Here is a 20,423-nt window from a genome sequence, read left to right as displayed (position 1 = left end):
ACTGTTCTATGTTCTATGTTCCAGCCTCCCTTCCCGGCGCCACGCCAACCCGCGCATGCGTAGTTTAAAAAAAAAATTTAAGTACCCAATTAATTTTTTCCAATTAAGGGGCAATTTAGCGTGGCCAATCCACCTAACCTGCACATCTTTGGGCTGTGGGGGCGAAACCCATGCAAACACTGGGAGAATGTGCAAACTCCACACGGACCGTGACCCAGAGCCGGGATCGAACCTGGGACCTTGGCGCCGTGAGACTGCAGTGCTAACCCACTGCGCCACCGTGCTGCCCTGCGCATGCGTAGTTGGGCCGCGCCAACCTGCACATGCGCGGGGGACTTCTTCAGCGCACCGACCCCGACTCAACATGGAATTGGGGTTCATCGGCCGGCCGCGCAATAAAGTAGGTGGGCTCTGATCGCGGGCCAGACCCCATCGGAGGCCCCCCCCGTGAAGGAGCGCTTTTCCCCGCCACACAGGCCGTCCCCCGACCCTTTGCGCAGAGTTCCCGCCGGCAGTGACCAGGGGTGAACGGCGCCGGCGGGACTCTGCCGTATCCGCTCGGCCCATCCGGGCTGGAGAATCGGCGACCCCGCCGATTCCAGCCGCCCGTGGCTGGTGCAAATGGCACCGATTCTCCGCACCTCTGAGAATCATGGGTTGGGGTGCCGTGGCGCGGTTGCTGCGATTCTCCGGCCCGGCGCGGGGCTCGGAGAATCGCGCCCCCCTGTCCCTGCCCGATTCCCACTCGCATGCTTTCCAGCAGGATATGATTGGGGGCTGGTTCGCTATTTAGTTATTTTATTCCCTGTCCACCCCTACCACCTGAATCGCTCAGAGCTCTAAGACCAATTGTACCACAGGAGCCAAAACCACTTAACTCACCCTAAAGCAGAATGAGAACCTTCTTGCCTGAAGAATTAATGCCTCCCATTGGATGCAGAAGAGTGGAAAGAGGCGGTTATAATTTTGATTGATCCTTAAATATTATATTCTTAGACATTTGTGTCAAGGCAGAGCAGATGTTGTGGGGGGGAGGGAATAAAAACTCGGATCCGTGCATATAAGATAATCACTAACTTATCCAAAGACAAAATTCGGGGGAAAAGCGATGAGAACAGGAGCTGTATACCACAGGAGTGAATAACATTGTTGCATTGAAGTGGAAGGTAGATGAGCTGGTGAGGGAGTCGGGGGTCGGAGGGCATGCAGCTGTGGTGAGATGACGTTGGATGGGAGGAGGCTCATAAACACCAGTTGGGTCAAATGACCTGTTTTTCCATAAGTTTTATGTAAATCTTTGTCAAGTGGATTAAACGTCACTATAGTAAGTCTAAAATTCTGATGGAAGGAAAGTCATTGATGAAACAGCTGAAGATGGTTGGGCCTCGGTCACTCCCCTGAGGAACTCCTGCAGTGATGTCCTGGAACTGAGATGATTGACCTCCAACCAGCACAACCATCTTGCTTTGTGCCAACTATGAGAGCAGCACAGTGGGTAGCGCTGTGGCTTCACAGCACCAGGGTGCCAGGTTCAATTCCCCGCTGGGTCACTGACTGTGTGGAGTCTGCACGTCCTCCCCGTATCTGCGTGGGTTTCCTCCGGGTGCTCCAGTTTCCTCCCATATGTCCCAAAATGAAATGAAAATCGCGTATTGTCACGAGTAGGCTTCAAATGAAGTAGCTGTTAAAAACCCCTAGTCGCCACATTCCGGCGCCTGTTCGGGGAGGCTGGTACGGGAATTGAACCGTGCTCTTGGTCTGCTTTAAAAGCCAGCCATTTAGCCCTGTGCTAAACAGCCCATGTGCTGTAAGGTAATTTGGACATTCTGAATTCTCCATGTACCCGAAAAAGCACCGGAATGTGTGGCGACTAAGGGCTTTTCACAGTCACCACAAGTATGCCTACTTGTGACAATAAAGATTATTATTATTAAGAGGTTCCCACTGACTTCAGTTTTGCTAGGGCTCCTTGATGCCACACTTGGCCAAGAGTTGCCCCTGGCAACCACCCCCCTGCACTCTTCGTTGAGCCAGCAACACCGACCAACAGAGTAATCAGTCTTCAACTATTAACAAACAAACTCATTTGGTTTCTATTTACTTTGGGAGAACACTTAATTTGCAAAATTAAAGCTGCTGCACCGAACTTGTTCATAATTGTAGAAATCTGATAGATTTTGGGTTTAAAAGGTTTAGCTGAAACTGGTGACATGTTTTGCTGAAGGGTTAGAACATGGGGACGGACAAATTAGAATAGGTCAGAGGGCAGGTTGAGCCTGTTCGGTCATTTAGAACGATAATGACTGAGCTAACCTCCCCCATATCTCCTTAATTCCCTGTGACTAAGGGCTGGATTCTCCGTGGGCGGGATCCTCTGTTTCGCTGGCATCGCACTCACACCCGCGGATCTCCCGACGGCATGCCCACAATGGGAAACCCCCATCGGCCGTTTGCCGCGATACAGAATCCCGCTGCCAGCGGGTGTGTGCTGCACCAGAAAACGGGTCCGGCGGGACAGAGAATCCCGCCCTAAAAATCTGCCTATCCCAGTCTTAACTGCGTTCAATGATGGAGAATCTACACCCAACTGAGGTGGAGAATTCCAAAGATTCACAACCCTTTGAGTGAAGTTGTTTCTCTCCATCTCGGTCCTCAATGGTCGCCGCCCTGTGCCACGCATGCTAACTTTCTGTGTTCCTTGTACATCTAAATCTCTTTGGACATCAACATTTGCAAGTTTCACACCTGTTTAAAAAAAATCTTCTATTACAAAATGAATTGAAGTTTCCAGTTCGTAATATAATGTAACCTCTGCCCAGCTCTCAGTCTTGCCTTGAGCACACACAGGTTAATTTTATCTTCTGAAGCCCCTTTTCTATTTTGACTGTTGATTTAGAATATGATGTTTTCTGAGCAATTGAGCTTGTGCAAGTATTGTGACCAGCAGGGGATGTGGTACAGGACGGCACGGTGGCACAGTGGTTAGCACTGCTGTCTCACAGTGCCCGGGCCTTGGGTTCAATTCCGGCCTTGGGTGACTGTCTGTCTGTGTGCGGAGTTTGTACGTTCTTCCCGTGTCTGCATGGGTTTCCTCCGGATGCTCCGGTTTCCTCCCACAGTCCAAAGATGTGCAGGTTAGGTGGATTGGCCGTGCTAAATTGCCCCTTAGTGTCCAAAGATGTACAGGTTATGCAGATGAGGGGTATTGGGTCTGGATAGGGTACTCTTTCAGATGGTCAGTGCAGACTTGATGGGTCAAATAGCCTCCTTCTGCATTGTAGATTATGTTATTTAGGGGCATTCTAGCCATTTGCCTGATTGCAGAGGACTTGAAGAGAGATGAGGGATTTGTCTTGTGAAGAGTGGCTGAGTAAATTGGGTCTATGTTCTGAGGTTTAATAAAAATAAGACTGGGATTTTCTCTCTTCACCATTGGCGGGAAATTCCCACCAAAAGTCAATGGACGTTTGTCACCTTCGCCGGATTTTCCATCACGACTGCAACGGGTCCCGATGTGGAGCGAACAATTCCGGCCCTAATCGATCTCATTGAGACGTGCAGGATCCTCGAGGTGCTTGACAGGATAGACACTGAAAGGTTGTTGTTGCTCATTGTCCGGGGAACCTGGATAAGGGGGACAATCATTTCCCAGAGGAATACAGATGATTCACTGTTGCTTCAATTCAAGGCTGGGATCGGTAAGTTTTTCTCTCTCAAGGAATCGAGGGATGTGAGGGAGGGAGCGGGTAGCAAAGTGGACTTGATGTAGGCAGCCTGCCCACATCCTTATCAAAAGGGTGGAGCAGGTGCTGAGAGACCAGTTTCTTCATGATGTTTGTAGAAGATGTTGTTCAGGTACGATCTATGAAGAATCATTCCACATGAAGTTGAATGTATTAGGTAGAGTCCATTAAAAGATAGATTGTACATATGTCTGTAGAAGGAGATCGTAGATTTAATATGGTTGATTGTTATTCCTAAACCGGTGCTGATTTTATTTAATTTTACCCCAGTTTTTTGTTTAGGTTCATTATGCTTTTCTCTTGCAATGGCTGGGGAGAAGGTCACAGGCGTATTCATGGCTGCTCCAGAGAGGGACGTCACCACTGTGTCCAACATGGACCTCGCATCAGTGGAAGTGGAAACAGATGCATTCTGGGCAGAGGAAGAAATGGCCGACAGATCAGCGGTCGATACGTCACTGGCAGGGGAGAATTTTCGGGCCGAATTTAACGGTTCACCATCTGAGCCATCCTGGAGTTCGGGAATGCTTGAAGAGCAAAGACTTTCCGCAGGTTTGTCTGCAAGTAACATCAGTATTCCAGGGGGACGGGGAGGAGGTGTGTGGTTTTAAAAAATTCTGCATTCACATTTACCATGAGAATGGGTCAGTGACTGAAAGACTATCATTTTTATTATTTGTTTTAGGGATGTGTGCATCGTTGGCTATGCCACCATTTGTTGCCCATCGCTAATTTCCCTTGAGAAGGTGATGAGCAACTTTCTTTGTGGTCTTATTAGGAAAAGTTTGACCGGCTGGGCTTGTATCCGCTGGAGTTTAGAAAAGTAAGAGTTGACTTCATTGAAAACATACTAGATCCTGAGGGATATCGACAGTGCGGATGTGCAGAAGATGTTTCCTCTTGTGGGAGAATCTAGAACGAGGGGGTCACTGTTTAAAAATAAGGGGGCTGCCCATTTGAAACTGAGAAGAGGTGACTTTTTCCACCTGAGGGTTGAGAGTCTTTGGAACTCTTTTCCTGAATAGGCGGCGGAAGCAGAGCCTCTGAATATTTTTAGGGCAGAGGTGGAAAGATACTTGGTAAGCAAGAGGGTGACAGGTTACCCAGAGAAGTGGGATCCGGATTTAGGGTTACTATCAGGTCCCCATGATCTTATTTAATGGCTGACTTCTCCTTGTTTGTATGATCTATGTATGTTCTTGACAGCTGCAGTCCATGTGGTGTAGGTACACCCAGAGTGCTGTTAGGGAGGGAGTTCCAGGATTTTGACCCAGTGACAGTGAAGGAACGGCCGATCTATTTCCAAGTCGGGATGGTGTGTGGCTTTGGAGGGGAACGTCCAGGTGGTGATGTTCCCATGTGTCTGCTGCCCCTGTCCTTCTAGATGGTAGAAGTTGGGGGTTTGGAAGGTGCTGTCAAAGGAACTTTGCTGAGTTGCTCATGTGCAGATGGTAGATGGTACACACTGCTGCCGCTGTACGTTGGTGATGAAATGAATATTCAAGGTGGTGGATGGCGGGGCCAACTGAGTGAGCTGCTTTGTCCTGGATGGTGTCAAACATCTCGAGTGTTGTTGGAGCTACACTCATCCAGGCAAGTGGAGAGTATTCCATTACACTCCTGACTTGTGCCTTGTAGATGGGGGGAGACTTTGGGGAATCAGGAGGTGAGTTACTCACCATAAAATTCCCAACCTCTGACCTGCTCTTGTAGCCACAGTGTTTATGTAGTTAGGCCATTGAATTCTGCTCATTGATAACTTCCAGGGTGTTAATATTCAGATATTCAGCAATGGTAATGTCATTGAATGTCAATAGGAGCTGATTAAATTAAATATGGTAGATAATAATCTTTGTTAATGTCACAAGTAGGCTTCCATTAACACTGCAATGAAGTTACTGTGAAAATCCCCCAGTTATTCTGCTGCTGCTGACGTCTTACAGGAAGGGAATGGACTGCGAGGTCCGTGAGGATTGACGTGTGGGAGTATCAATGGCAGGCATCTTAAGAAATGTGGTTAGAGGTGAAAGGTCAAGTCATGAAACCTCTAGAAATGTGTCCAACCAGAACAGACAATGTTGTTCCAGCCTTGAGGGGTGGGGAGGGTGAGGGGGTTTTGTCCGGAGGTGTTGAAAATGAAGAATCTGTTTTTTTTTAATGGGTCCATCATCCAGCGCTGCCCACATCCCCAGAGCAAATAATAAAAACAATAGCCTTTCAAGGGCAGAACGGTAGCATTGTGGATAGCACAATTGCTTCACAGCTCCAGGGTCCCAGGTTCGACTCCGGCTTGGGTCACTGTCTGTGTGGAGTCTGCACGTCCTCCCCGTGTGTGAGTGGGTTTCCTCCGGGTATTCCGGTTTCCTCCCACAGTCCAAAGATGTGCAGGTTTAGGTGGATTGGCCATGCTAAATTGCCCTTAGTGTCCAAAATTGCTGTCAGTGTTGGGTGGGGATTTACTGGGTTATGGGGATGGGGTGGAGATGTTGACCTTGGGTAGGGTGCTCTTTCCAAGAGCCGGTGCAGACTCGATGGGCCGAGTGGCCTCCTTCTGCACTGTACATTCTATGATAAACCAACTATGCGTTATCATTGACACATGTGAATGCAGAGCATGAAAGACGAGGAGGGAGTGAATGTTTATTGTGGTGGATGGGTGCCAATGAAGCAGGCTGATTTGACTTAGTGTGTTGTCTCTCTCTCTCTCTCTCGAGTGTTATTAGAGGCGCCTCATCCAGGTAAGTGGAAAGTATTCCATCACACACCCTTCCAGATAGTGGACAGGCTGATATGTGGAACCCTACTTCCTATGCAAAATAGTGTTTCCTGACCCTAGATCAGGCTTCAGGAATTGTGCACCCAGTGTCTGCCTGGTGTACGAGATAGTTTTGGTTCAGGATTATTTCCATTGAGCTCTCAGGAATGTTTGTATTTGAGGCTGAAGATTCCTTAGTTTATCAAATTGTTCCTGAGAGATTCCCTCTCTATCACGAAAGCAGCATATTTACATTACTCTGGCTTTTAGTTTCTGTACAACACTCAGATAAGCTACTTAAAAAAAACCTGGCCTGAATCTAATCTTTACCTGAGCCCCTTGTGTTTAGCACAACAAGTAGATGCTGTAATCAAAGAAAAGCATTGAGCTGCCGAGTTACAATTAAGAAGAACTGACCTACATTTATACACTGGGACGTCTGCTGGACCAATTAGAGCTTAAGAACTTGGTTTCCTTGGTCTGCAGAGAGAGCGGCAGAGAGAGAGAGCGGCAGAGAGAGAGAGCGGCAGAGAGAGAGAGCGGCAGAGAGAGAGCGCGGTAGAGAGAGAGAGCGGCAGAGAGAGAGAGCGGCAGAGAGAGAGAGCGGCAGAGCGAGAGAGAGTGGTAGAGAGAGAGTACGGCAGAGAGGGAGCGGCCTTAATTAAAATTTTTTTAATTAAAATGCAGGGCTATGGGGATGGATCAGGCCCAGCCGGACTCATTGAGTAGCTCTTTCAAAGAGCCAGCCTGGATGGCCGCTAACTGTGCTGTCGGATTCGATGATGAAATGTGACGGTTTATCATTAATGTTCATTACCTGTGGAGTGGCCTGAGTTTCCTCTCTGGATATGGTGGGTTTGGTACCACCGGAGTCCTGGGGATTCAACCCTGGCTCCTCCATCTTTGACGTCGCTTCCAGTGAATACAAGTGGTCCTTAATTAAAAAATTTTTGTAGACTTTTATACGGTACCACAGTGGTTAGCACTGTTGCTTCACAGGGTCCCGGGTTCGATTCCCAGCTTGGGTCACTGTCTGGGCAGAGTCTGCACTTCTCCCCGTGACTGCGTGGGTTTCCTCCGGGTGCTCCGGTTTCCTCCCACAAGTCCCGAAAGACGTGCTTGTTAGGCGAATTGGACATTCTGAATTCTCCCTCTGTGTACCTGAACAGGCGCCGGAATGTGGCGACTAGGGGATTTTCACAGTAACTTCATTGCAGTGTTAATGTGTAAGCCTACTTGTGACACTAATAAAGATTATTATTATATTTGAGATATGAGCATCGCTGGCAAGGCCAGCATTTATTGTTTATCCCTAATTAATCTCACAAAGGATAAGTATTTGGAGAGGACTCTAATACAGGTTTGTGGGGAAACCTGGAGGTTGGGACTAATTGAATAACTCTTTCAAGGAGCTGGCTTAAACATGGCCTGCTTCTCCTCCTATGAGAATCAATGTAAGTGTTGTCTAATCTCGTTTCAGGCGTCAGTTCTTCTCTGGTGACTCCGGCACTGTTGTCTGTAACTGTAAACAGCGAATCAGATGCAACAGGTGCATTGGTTTCTTTGCCACAGGCATGGGTTTCCCCAGGCATCGGGACCAGGCCATCGGGTCAGCGGCAAGAGCAGGCAATACCAGCCATGTCACTAACTAGTGCCATGTTCATGAACACCGGCTTTGCCACAGTCAGCTCACAGGGGGACATCTTTGGCGGTTTGAATGACATCGTCACGACAACAGAATCCGACTCTGGCGATCGAAGGGATGGATTGAATGATCGCTTGCCTGGCACCAACTCACCAGCCGAATATGAAGCCTCGGGTACTCCCAGAACCTCTTACTCCTCACCGCAGCTGCCCCAGTTCCTTCCAGCCAACACAGTCACCGGAGCAGTTGCTACGGTCACCGCAGGCAGCGATGCTGCCTCCTCTGAAGGTCTTCCGATCACTGGCGGGAAGGGGACGGGCTTTACCACGACGGATCCGGACCACTTGTATTCACTGGAAGCGACGTCAAAGATGGAGGAGCCAGGGTTGAATCCCCAGGACTCCGGTGGTACCAAACCCACCATATCCAGAGAGGAAACTCAGGCCACTCCACAGGTAATGAACATTAATGATAAACCGTCACATTTCATCATCGAATCCGACAGCACAGTTAGCGGCCATCCAGGCTGGCTCTTTGAAAGAGCTACTCAATGAGTCCGGCTGGGCCTGATCCATCCCCATAGCCCTGCATTTTTCTTCGTCCTTTTCAAGTATTTATCTAATTCCTGTTTGAAGGTGGTTATTGGATTTGCTTCCACTGTCTTTTCAGGCAGTACATTGCAGATCTCAACTCGCTGCATAGCAAAGTTTCTGCTCAAGGACCCCGCTGACCCCTTTGCCCACTCTTCTTAAATCGGTGCCTCTGCTTAAGGCTGAGCCTCCAGCGACTGTAAACAGTTTCCCATCCTTTGTTCCACCAAACCTATGCGTGATTTTGAACGTCTCTATCAAACATTCCCTTCTGCTCTTCAGGAGAATAACTCCAGTCTCTCTGTACAACTGTACTGCCCCATCTATGGAACTAATCTTTGTAAATCTTCTAATAATAATAATCGTTATTGTCACAAGTAGGCTTACATTAACACTGAAATGAAGTTACTGTGAAAAGCCCCTAGTCGCCACATTCCGGCGCCTGTTCGGGTACACAGAGGGAGAATTCAGAATGTCCAATTCACCGAACAGCACGTCTTTCGGGATTTGTGGGAGGAAACCGGAGCACCCGGAGGAAGCCCACGCAGACAGGGGGAAAACATGAAGACTCCGCACAGACAGTGACCCAAGCCGGGAATCAAACCCGGGACCCTGGCGCTGTGAAGCAACAGTGCTAACCACTGCGCTACCAAGATTTCTGACTCTCCGACAAACCACCTTTTTGACCCCAACCTGCAATGATTTATTTTCTACTTAACGAACGTTTGAAGCAAATGAATAAAATGATCACTTTTGGGTTGTTTTTTTTTTTTGAAGCACTCCTTCCCCAGATATTTCTCCCTGTTTTTTGTGGGAATGCCGGGGAAATTGACCTTCAATCCCTGGTCGCTTGAGCGCATTCGAGGAGGGTTGGCAACGCTGGGCTACATCCCCGCCCGACTTGTGTTAATGAGTAGGGCCTTCGGTTCCTGAAAGATCTATTTATGTGCAGGCCGCAAATACAGCCAGTGTCCTTCTGAGACGGCAATGTTTGCTTTTGTGTTTTTTTTTCTCTCTCTCTCTGTTACAAGCTGTGACAGTGATCAAAGCCGGCTGCTGTGTAAAGTCTGACCGCAGCTGGGCCTTTCAGAGCCGGCCTGTTTTCTGATTGACTTCCTTCGCTTGGCGGGGACAAGCTGGCATCATTCCGACTTGCTGCGATTTGCATGATGTCGTCCTGTTCGTGCGTTGCTGCACCGTTATTTAATTACCCGCTTTTAAAAATACTTCATTGGGATCGCTATCACTGCCACCTGCTACTGTACTTGCTCCAGGCCAGTGGAGGCCGAGGCTGTCGCCATGGTTACCACCGTCAGCTCTGCTGTGTTGACGGGCTGGTTAATTTTGTGCTCGGGTTTAAAGCCGACATCCTCCTCGCGTTGGCAAGCAATCCGCTCGTAGCCTCCGCCAGGTCCACTGGATTGAACCAAAGAATCACGCAGCACCAACGCAGGCCATTCCGCCATTGTGCTGGCCCCAGCTCCTTGAAAGGGTTATCTCTGTCAAACCCATCCCGCAATGCCACCGCTCCCCCCCCTCCCCGCCGCACTATTCCTGTCGCCCTGGAAATTCCTTCTTTTCAGGCCTGCACTGGGGTGGAAGGGATTGAAACCCGTGAAACCCACAACTTGGCAGAAAAGCAAACGCTCCTGGGATGGGGAAATGGAGTTAAAACTGAGCGAGAGACTCAATTGCCGCTATTCCCAGTTCTGCCAGCTGGAGTTATAACTTCAGGCCTGTGCCAGGGTGGTCCGGGGTGGCTTTCAAAGTAGGTCAACCTTGCCAGGGGCAGACACCAGGGCAGGAAGGCACTCTACAGGCGAGGCAGAGGTTTCATAAGATATAGGAGCAGAATTAGACCATTCGGCCCATCGAGTCTGCTCTGCCATTCCATCATGGCTTATATTTCCTCATCTGCTACCTACAATGTTACAGACCAAGAGCTGGATTGCGAAATCAGCCAGAGCATCTCCTCCCTAGAACACATGACCCGAGGAGCGGGAGTCGGCAATTTAGCCGCCCGAGCCTAAACACCCTCAATGTGATCATGGCTGATCCCATCCTGGCCTCAACTCCACCGTCCTGCCCGTTCTCCATAACCCTTCAACCTATTACCAATTACAAATCTGTCTAACTCCTCCTTAAATTTACTCACTGTCCCAGCATCCACCACACTCTGGGAGAACGCATTCCACTGATTCACAATCCTTTGGGCGAAGTAGTTTTCCTCAAATCTGTTTTAAATTTGCTACCTTTTATTCTAAGATTATGACCTCTCGTTTTAGAATACCCCACAAGAGGAAGCATCAGCTCCACGTCTACTTTATCCTCACCGTTTAGCATCTTGTTTACCTCAATTAGATCTCCCTTCATTCTTCTAAACTCTAGAGAGTGTCGGCCTAAACTGTTCAATCTCTCCTCATACGACAAACCCCTCATCTCTGGAATCAACCTAGTGAACCTCCTCTGAGCTGCCTCCAATGCCGCTACATCTTCCCTCAAATAAGGGACCAAAACTGTGCCCAATACTCCAGGTGCGGTCTCACCAATGCCTTGTATATTTGCAACAACATCTGCTTACCTTTATACTCAATTCCTTTTGCTATAAATGCTGACATTCCATTTGCTTTCTTTATTATCTGCTGCACTTGCATGCACGTTTTCTGTGACTCATGCACAAGGACACCCAGATCCCTCTGCATTCGGAGCACCCCGAAGTCTCTCCCCATTTGGATAATTTGCCTTTCCGTTTTTTCGATCAAAATGCATGACCTCAAACTTATCCACGTTAAACTCCATCTGCCACATTTTGGCCCACTCTCCTAACCTATCTGTATCCATTTGTAAGGTTCCTATTTCCTCATTGCAACTCATTGTTCCACCTATTTTAGTGTCATCTGTAAATTTGGCTCTAGAACCTTCTATCCCTGTATCCAAGTCATTAATATAGATTGTAGATAGCTGGGGCCTGAGGACCGAACTCTGTGGCACCCCACTAGTTACATCTTGCCATCCAGAAAAAGACCCATTTATCCCGACTCTCTGTCTCCTGTCCATCAGCCAGTCTTCGATCCAAGCTGATAAATTGCCCCTAATCCCTTGTGATCTCACTTTGTGAATCAACCTTCTGTGTGGCACATTATCAAACACCTTGCATGAGTCCAGATATACTACATCTACAGGATCCCCATTATCCACTTTGCTTGTTACATCTTCGAAGAACTCAAGCAAATTAGGCGAACATGATTTGCCCTTCATAAAACCATGCTGACTCTGATGGATAGCGCTTTGGCTTAACAAATGTCCTGATATTCCGTCCTTGATAATTGATTCTAACAATTTTGCAACAACAGATGTTAAACTTACTGCTCTGTAATTTCCCACATTCTGCCTCCCTCCCTTTTTGAATAAGGGCGTTACATTAGCATTTTTCCCATCCATTGGAACCTTTCCCGTGTCCATGGAATTTTGGAAAATCAATGTTCTTGCTCTGACCCAGGCTCCTGTTCAATCGAGTCCTTCTGAACCTGGAACTTTGCTCCTGCCTACCGCCTTGTGGATTCATCTTGGTCAGTGCATTTTGCCCCTCTGCTCCGACCAACTGGCTGTGTAAAAGTTTCCTCAAGTCACCACAGGGTCTTTTGAAAATTACTTTAATTTTGAGTCCCTCTGATTACTCACCCTCCTGTCACTGGAAACCCTGACTCATTATTTATTCTTGCATAAGAATTCACAATTTTGAACAGCTCTTGTCTCACGTCCCCTTCATCTTTTCTGCTTTAAGGAGAACAACCCCAGTTTCTCTATGAGAAAGCGGTAATGCCCCTGGACGATTAATCGAGGGCCCAGGCTCCTGCTCTGAGGACACAGGTTCAAATTCATTTATTAAATTCAATGAATAAATCTAGAATATAAAGCGAGTCTCAGCAATGGTGACCATCACAACAAACATCGATTGCTATAAAACTCCATCTGGTTCACGAATGTCCTTTAGGGAAGGAAATCTGCCGTCCTTACCCGGTCTGGCCTACATGTGACTCCAGGCCCACAGCAACAGCGTGGTTGAATCTTAGCTGCCCTTTGAAATGGCCAAGCAAGCTGCTGGGCACTTGGGGATGGGTAATACTGGCCTGGCCAGCAATGCCTTCAACCCATATTTCTTTAAGTGTGTCTTCACAGGTTTTTACCCTTCGGGGAACAGTGGGAAAGTGGTGAAGGGTTCCCGAGCTGATTATCAGCCCGTTGAACCACGTTCTGAACGCTTTTTCCATGGCCGGCAATTCCTGGCGTTGGTCTTGAACCCAGAACTTTTGTTCCAGCGGTAGGGGCGCTACCCCAATGCGCCACAAAGCCTCCTCTCCTCAACCCATGAAATAATAAAGGAAAAAAATAACCACTGCTCCCAGTTTTATAATGATTATGACAATGATTCTGCTGTTGCTGTTTACACCTTCTCTAGATCCATCCTTTGCTTCTTGTCCCTTTTGATCCATGAGGGAGTCCAGGGTTATGGGGGACAGGCAGGAAGTGGAGTTAAGGTCATGAGCAGTAGAGGGGCTGGTTTAGCACAGTGGGCTAAATAGCTGGCTTGTAATGCAGATCAATACCAGCAGTGCGGGTTCAATTCCCGTACCGGCCTCCCCGAAGAGGCGCCGGAATGTGGTGACTAGGGGCTTTTCACAGTAACTTCATCAAAGCCTATTTGTGACAATAAGTGATTATTATTACATGATCTTATTGAATGGTGGGAGGAGGCTTGGGCAGGGGTGGGGGGGGGGGGGGGGAGATTTGTGGGGTGTGGGTGGCAACCAACCCACTCCTGGTCCTTCTGCTCTTTTATAATTTACTTATGCTCCTTTAATTATAATTATTATAATAATCTCTATTGTCACAAGTAGGTTTACATTAACCCTGCAATGAAGTTACTGTGAAAAGCCCCTAGTCGCCACATTCCGGTGCCTGTTCGGGTACGCAGAGGGAGAATTCAGAATGTCCAATTCACCTAACAGCACGTCTTTCCGGACTGTGGGAGGAAACCGGAGCACCCGGAGGAAACCCACACCGACACGGGGAGAACGTGCCGACTCCGCATAGACAGTGGCCCAAGCCAGGAATCGAACCTGGGAACCTGACGCTGTAAAGCAACAGTGCTAACCACTGTGCTACCGTGCCGCCCATAAGGATGCTTGTTGTGCACTGCTGCCCAAGGTGACTTTCCACCCCTGACCATTGGTTAACTTTTAAAATGGTAGCCAGTGAGTCATAGAACATAGAACATAGAAAAATACAGCACAGAACAAGCCCTTCGGCCCACGATGTTGTGCCGAACCTTTGTCCTAGATTAATCATAGATTATCATAGAATTTACAGTGCAGAAGGAGGCCATTCGGCCCATCGAGTCTGCACCGGCTCCTGGACAGAGCACCCTACCCAAGGTCAACACCTCCACCCTATCCCCATAACCCAGTAACCCCACCCAACGCGAAGGGCAATTTTGGACACTAAGGGCAATTTATCATGGCCAATCCACCTAATTTGCACATCTTTGGACTGTGGGAGGAAACCGGAGGAAACCCACACACACATGGGGAGGATGTGCAGACTCCACACAGACAGTGACCCAAGCTGGAATCGAACCTGGGACCCTGGAGCTGTGAAGCAACAGTGCTAACCACAATGCTACCGTGCTGCCCTTAAGAACAAATTAATCTACACTTCATCATTCTACCGTAATCCACGTACCTATCCAATAGCCGCTTGAAGGTTCCTAATGTTTCCGACTCAACTACTTCCACAGGCAGTGCATTCCATGCCCCCACTACTCTCTGGGTAAAGAACCTATCTCTGACATCCCCCCTATATCTTCCACCATTCACCTTAAATTTATGTCCCCTTGTAATGGTTTGTTCCACCCGGGGAAAAAGTCTCTGTCTACTCTTATCTATTCCCCTGATCACCTTATAAACCTTTAACAAGTCGCCCCTCATCCTTCTCCATTCTAATGAGAAAAGGCCTAGCACCCTTAACCTTTCTTCGTAAGACCTACTCTCCATTCCAAGCAACATCGTGGTAAATCTCCTTTGCACCTTTTCCAAAGCTTCCACATCCTTCCTAAAATGAGGCGACCAGAACTGCACACAGTACTCCAAATGTGGCCTGACCAAGGTTTTGTACAGCTGCATCATCACCTCACGGCTCTTAAATTCAATCCCTCTGCTAATGAACGCGAGCACACCATAGGCCTTCTTCACAGCTCTATCCACTTGAGTGGCAACTTTCAAAGATCTATGAACATAGACCCCAAGATCTCTCTGCTCCTCTACATTGCCAAGAACCCTACCGTTAACCCTGTATTCCGCATTCATATTTGTCCTTCCAAAATGGACAACCTCACACTTTTCAGGGTTAAACTCCATCTGCCACTTCTCAGCCCAGCTCTGCATCCTATCTATGTCTCTTTGCAGCCGACAACAGCCCTCCTCACTATCCACAACTCCACCAATCTTCGTATCATCTGTCATTAATGAAAATCACCAACAGCAGAGAACCCAGAACTGATCCCTGCGGTACGCCACTGGTAACTGGGCTCCAGGCTGAATATTTGCCATCCACCACCACTCTCTGACTTCTATTCATTAGCCAGTTCATTATCCAACTGGCCAAATTGCCCACTATCCCATGCCTCCTTACTTTCTGCATAAGCCTACCATGGGGAACCTTATCAAATAGGGGCTGGTTTAGCTCACAAAGCTAAATCGCTGGCTTTTAAAGCAGGGCCAGCAGCACGGTTCGATTCCCGTACCAGCCTCCCCGGACAGGCGCCGGAATGTGGCGACTAGGGGCTTTTCACAGTAACTTCATTGAAGCCTACTCGTGACAATAAGCAATTTTAATTTGGGGCAGCACGGTAGCATTGTGGATAGCACAACCGCTTCACAGCTCCAGGGTCCCAGGTTCGATTCCGACTTGGGTCACTGTCTGTGCGGAGTCTGCACGTCCTCCCCGTGTGTGCATGGGTTTCCTCCGGGTGCTCCGGTTTCCTCCCACAGTCCAAAGATGTGCAGGTTAGGTGGATTGGCCGTGATAAATTGCCCTTAGTGTCCAAAATTGCCCTTAGTGTTGGGTGGGGTTGCTGGGTTATGGGGATAGGGTGGAGGTGTTAACCTTGGATAGGGTGCTCTTTCCAGGAGCCGGTGCAGACTCGATGGGCCGAATGGCCTCCTTCTGCACTGTAAATTCTATGTGAAAAGAATGCCTTACTAAAATCCATGTACACTACATCCACTGCTTTATCTTCATCCACATGCTTGGTCACCTCCTCAAATAATTCAATAAGACTTGTAAGGCAAGACCTACCCCTCACAAATCCGTGATGACTATCCCTAATCAAGCAGTGTCTTTCCCTCAGTACCCTTTCCATTACTTTGCCTTCCATCGAAGTAAGACTAACTGGCCTGTAATTCCCAGGGTTATCCCTATTCCATTTCTTGAACAGGGCACGACATTCGCCACTCTCCAATCCCCTGGTACCACCCCTGTTGACAGTGAGGACGAAAAAATCATTGCCAACGGCTCATTAATTTAATCTCTTGCGTCCCATAGAATCCTTGGATATATCCCGTCAGGCCCGGGGACTTGTCTATCCTCAAGTTTTTCAAAATGCCCAACACATCTTCCTTCCTAACGAGTATCACCTCGAGCTTACCAGTCTGTTTCACACTGTCCTCTCCAACAATATGGCTCCTCTCATTTGTAAATACTGAAGAAAAGTACTCGTTCAAGACCTCTCCTATCTCTTCAGATTCAATACACAATCTCCCACTACTGTCCTTGATCGGACCCACCCTCGCTCTAGTCATTCTCATATTTCTCACATATGTGTAAAAGGCCTTGGGGTTTTCTTTGATCCTTCCCGCCAAAGATTTTTCATGCCCTCTCTTCGCTCTCCTAATCCCTTTCTTCAGTTCCCTCCCGGCTATCTTGTATCCCTCCAGCGCCCTGTCTGAACCTTGTTTCCTCAGCCTTACATAAATCTCCTTCTTCCTCTTAACAAGACATTCAACCTCTCTTGTCAACCATGGTTCCCTCACTCGACCATCTCTTCCCTGCCTGACAGAGACATGCATATCAAGGACACGTAGTATCTGTTCCTTGAACAAGTTCCACATTTCACTTGTGTCCTTCCCTGACACCCTATGTTCCCAACTTATGCACTTCAATTCTTGTCTGACAGCATCGTATTTACCCTTACCCCAATTGTACACCTTGCCCTGTTGCACGCACCAATCCATTACTGAAGTGAAAGAAACAGAATTATGGTCACTATCTCCAAAATGCTCCCCCACTAACAAATCTATCATTTGCCCTTGTTCATTACCAAGCACCAAATCCAATATGGCCTCCCCTCTGGTCGGACAATCTACATACTGTGTTAGAAATGCTTCCTGGACACACTGCACAAACACCACCCCATCCAAACTATTTGATCTAAAGAGTTTCCACTCAATGTTTGGGAAGTCGAAGTCACCCATGACTACTACCCTGTGACTTCTGCACCTTTGTTTCCCAATCTCTTCCTCCACATCTCTGCTGCTATTGGGGGCCTATAGAAAACTCCGATCAAGGTGACTGCTCCTTTCCTATTTCTGACTTCAATCCATACTACCTCAGTAGGCAGATCTTCCTCGAACTGCCTTTCTGCAGCTGTTATACTATCTCTAATTAACAATGAAATGAAATGAAAAATGAAAATTGCTTATTGTCACGAGTCGGCTTCAATGAAGTTACTGTGAAAAGCCCCTAGTCGCCACATTCTGGCGCCTGTCCGGGGAGGCTGGTACGGGAATCGAACCGTGCTGCTGGCCTGCTTGGTCTGCTTTAAAAGCCAGCGATTTAGCCGAGTGAGCTAAACCAGCCTCAACCAATGCCACTCCCCCCCACCTCTTTTACCACCCTCCCTAATCTTATTGAAACATCTATAACCAGGGACCTCCAACAACCATTTCTGCCCCTCTTCTATCCAAGTTTCCGTGATGGCCACCACATCGTAGTCCCAAGTACCGATCCATGCCTTAAGTTCACCCACCTTATTCCTGATGCTTCCTGCATTGAAGTATACACACTTCAACCCATATCCGTGCCTGCAAATACTCTCCTTTGTCAGTATTCCCTTCCCCACTGCGTCACTACACGCTCTGGCGTCCTGAATATAGGCTACCTTAGTTGCTGGACTACAAATCCGGTTCCCATTCCCCTGCCAAATTAGTTTAAACCCTCCCGAAGAGTACTAGAAAACCTCCCTCCCAGGATATTGGTGCCCCTCTGGTTCAGATGCAACCCGTCCTGCTTGTACAGGTCCCACCTTCCCCAGAATGCGCTCCAATTATCCAAACGCCTGAAGCCCTCCCTCCTACACCATTCCTGCAGCCACATGTTCAACTGCACTCTCTCCCTATTCCTAGCCTCGCTATCACGTGGCACCGGCAACAAACCAGAGATGACAACTCTGTCTGTCCTGGCTTTTAACTCCTTAAACTCGTTTATTACCTCCACACCTCTTTTCCTACCTACATCGTTGGTACCAATGTGCACCACGACTTCTGGCTGCTCACCCTCCCCATTCAGGATCCTGAAGACACGATCCGAGACATCCCTGGCACCCGGGAGGCAACATACCTTCCTGGAGTCTCGCTCGCGACCACAGAATCTCCTATTTATTCCCCTAACCATTGAATATCCTATTACTATTGCTTTTCTATTCTTCCCCCCTTCCCTTCTGAGCCCCAGAGCCAGACTCAGTGCCAGAGACCTGGCCGCTGGGGCCTTCCCCCGGTAGGTCATCCCCCCCCAACAGCATCCAGAACGGTATACTTGTTTTGAAGCGGAACGGCCACGAGGGATCCCTGCACTGTCTGCTTGTTAGTTTTCTTTCCCCTGACTGTAACCCAGCTACTCTTGTCCTGTACCTTGGGTGTGGCTACCTCCCTGTAACTCTTCTCTATAACTCCCTATGCCTCCTGGATGATCCGAAGTTCATCCAGCTCCAGTTCCCTAACACGGTCTCTGAGGAGCTGGAGTTGGGTGCACTTCCTGCAGGTATAGTCAGCGGGGACACTGGTGGTATCCCTCACCACCCACATCCTACAGGAGGAGCATGCAACTGCCCTAGCCTCCATCCCCTATTACTTTACAGAATATGGCTGCCATGTGGACCAACTGGAACTCCACCCTCCGACTCTGCTCCCAGTCAGCTGCAGTCTGGAAACTCCTGGCTCCCTACTCGCTCTTTGCGGAAATGAAATGAAAGGAGCACCTTGCTCCCTCCTCACCTAACTCCCTCAGTCACCAAACTCTCACTATTGCACTCAAATGCACCAAATTCAGCGCTCCCTCAGTCACCAAACTCTCACTATCGCACTCAAATGCACCAAATTCAGCACTCCCTCAGTCCCCAAACTCTCACTATAGCACTCAAATGCACCAAATTCAGCACTCCCTCAGTCACCAAACTCTTACTATAGCACTCAAATGCACCAAATTCAGCACTCCCTCAGTCCCCAAACTCTCACTATAGCACTCAAATGCACCAAATTCAGCACTCAGTGCAAACAAAGTCTGCACTGTAGCATTGATCACTTTTATACTGTCTCTTGTTTTTCATTTTATTTTAGTTCCCTCTTACTACCTATCATGAATAACCATGAATAAAGCATCTTTAGTAAGTAAAGTTGCTATAGTCCTAGATAACCAGAGGCTGTTTTCCCCTTTGAGGAGGAGAGCTGACTGGGAGTGATTTCACCTGAGGATCACGGCACCTCAGGCAAGGGACGAGATTGAGGGCCTTCGTGAATAACCTCAGCCAGTACGGGAACTAAACAAACTAGCAGCCCCCCCCCCCGCCAGCCCAATGTATACCATGAATGCTCGGGGTGCAAGTTGCCGGTTTCCTCATAACTGCTGTTAATATAGCCGCAGGACTGGTTGGTTGGATAGAGCCGAGATGCGCTCTCAGTACCTCTCTCTACCCCCCCCCCCCAACCACTACGTTTCTCCTATCCTACCACTTAGCGAAGAGATATAACTTTCTGACTTGCATTAGTGCTCCATCTTGTGGCTCAGCTTTGATTTAAAACAGCTTTGTGAAGGAAATGTGCATTCCAATGGCCTTCACTTCCGCTTACACCACCACCCCTGTTGTTGTGCAATTACCCTGCCCTTCAGCCCATCTCGCACCGTCCCATTGGTTCTTTTCCCCTTCACCCCCTTTCTCTGCTTCCATTCTGGAGGCGATCCTGGCCACGCGCCTCTCAACATCTTCCAGTTCCGATGAAAGGGCACCACCCTGAATTGTTAGCTCTGTTCCTCTCCTCACAGTTGCTGCTGGACCGGCTGAGTATTTCTAGCATTTTCTGTCTTTATTTCCACAAACTGTTTCCCTATCCTTTACACTTTTAGGTGCGAGTCAATCCTGATGTAACATCAATTGTTTTGAAAAAGCCGGGTCACCTTGGGAACAAAGGACCTGGGAGTCGACCTTTCAACCCTTCGAACCTGCTCTGTTATTTGAAACGATCTGGCCGATCTCTTTGTGGTCACAACTCCACCTTCCTTCTCTCCCCCCCCCCGCTCCCCCACACCTTCCCAATAGGACTTGACATCTTTATCTATCAAAACGCTATCTAATTCTGCCT

At 48.4% G+C, this 20,423-nt stretch overlaps 1 protein-coding gene across 2 annotated transcripts in view; it reads left to right on the top strand.

The window, feature by feature from the left end:
• podxl2 (podocalyxin-like 2) overlaps positions 1–20,423 on the top strand; it is a 70,205-nt gene that overhangs the window by 35,083 nt on the left and 14,699 nt on the right. For both annotated transcript variants that reach the window (XM_038812154.1, XM_038812153.1), the window contains exons 3-4: positions 4,014–4,295; positions 7,979–8,598. In XM_038812154.1, the coding sequence (XP_038668082.1) occupies positions 4,014–4,295; positions 7,979–8,598 (902 nt within the window). The remainder of the gene's footprint in view (positions 1–4,013; positions 4,296–7,978; positions 8,599–20,423) is intronic.

The sequence above is a fragment of the Scyliorhinus canicula genome, chromosome 11, assembly GCF_902713615.1.
Source record: "Scyliorhinus canicula chromosome 11, sScyCan1.1, whole genome shotgun sequence".
Classification (NCBI taxonomy): Eukaryota; Metazoa; Chordata; class Chondrichthyes; order Carcharhiniformes; family Scyliorhinidae; genus Scyliorhinus; species Scyliorhinus canicula.
The sequence above is the reverse complement of the archived record's forward strand: the minus strand, read 5'-3'. Positions and strand labels throughout refer to the sequence as shown.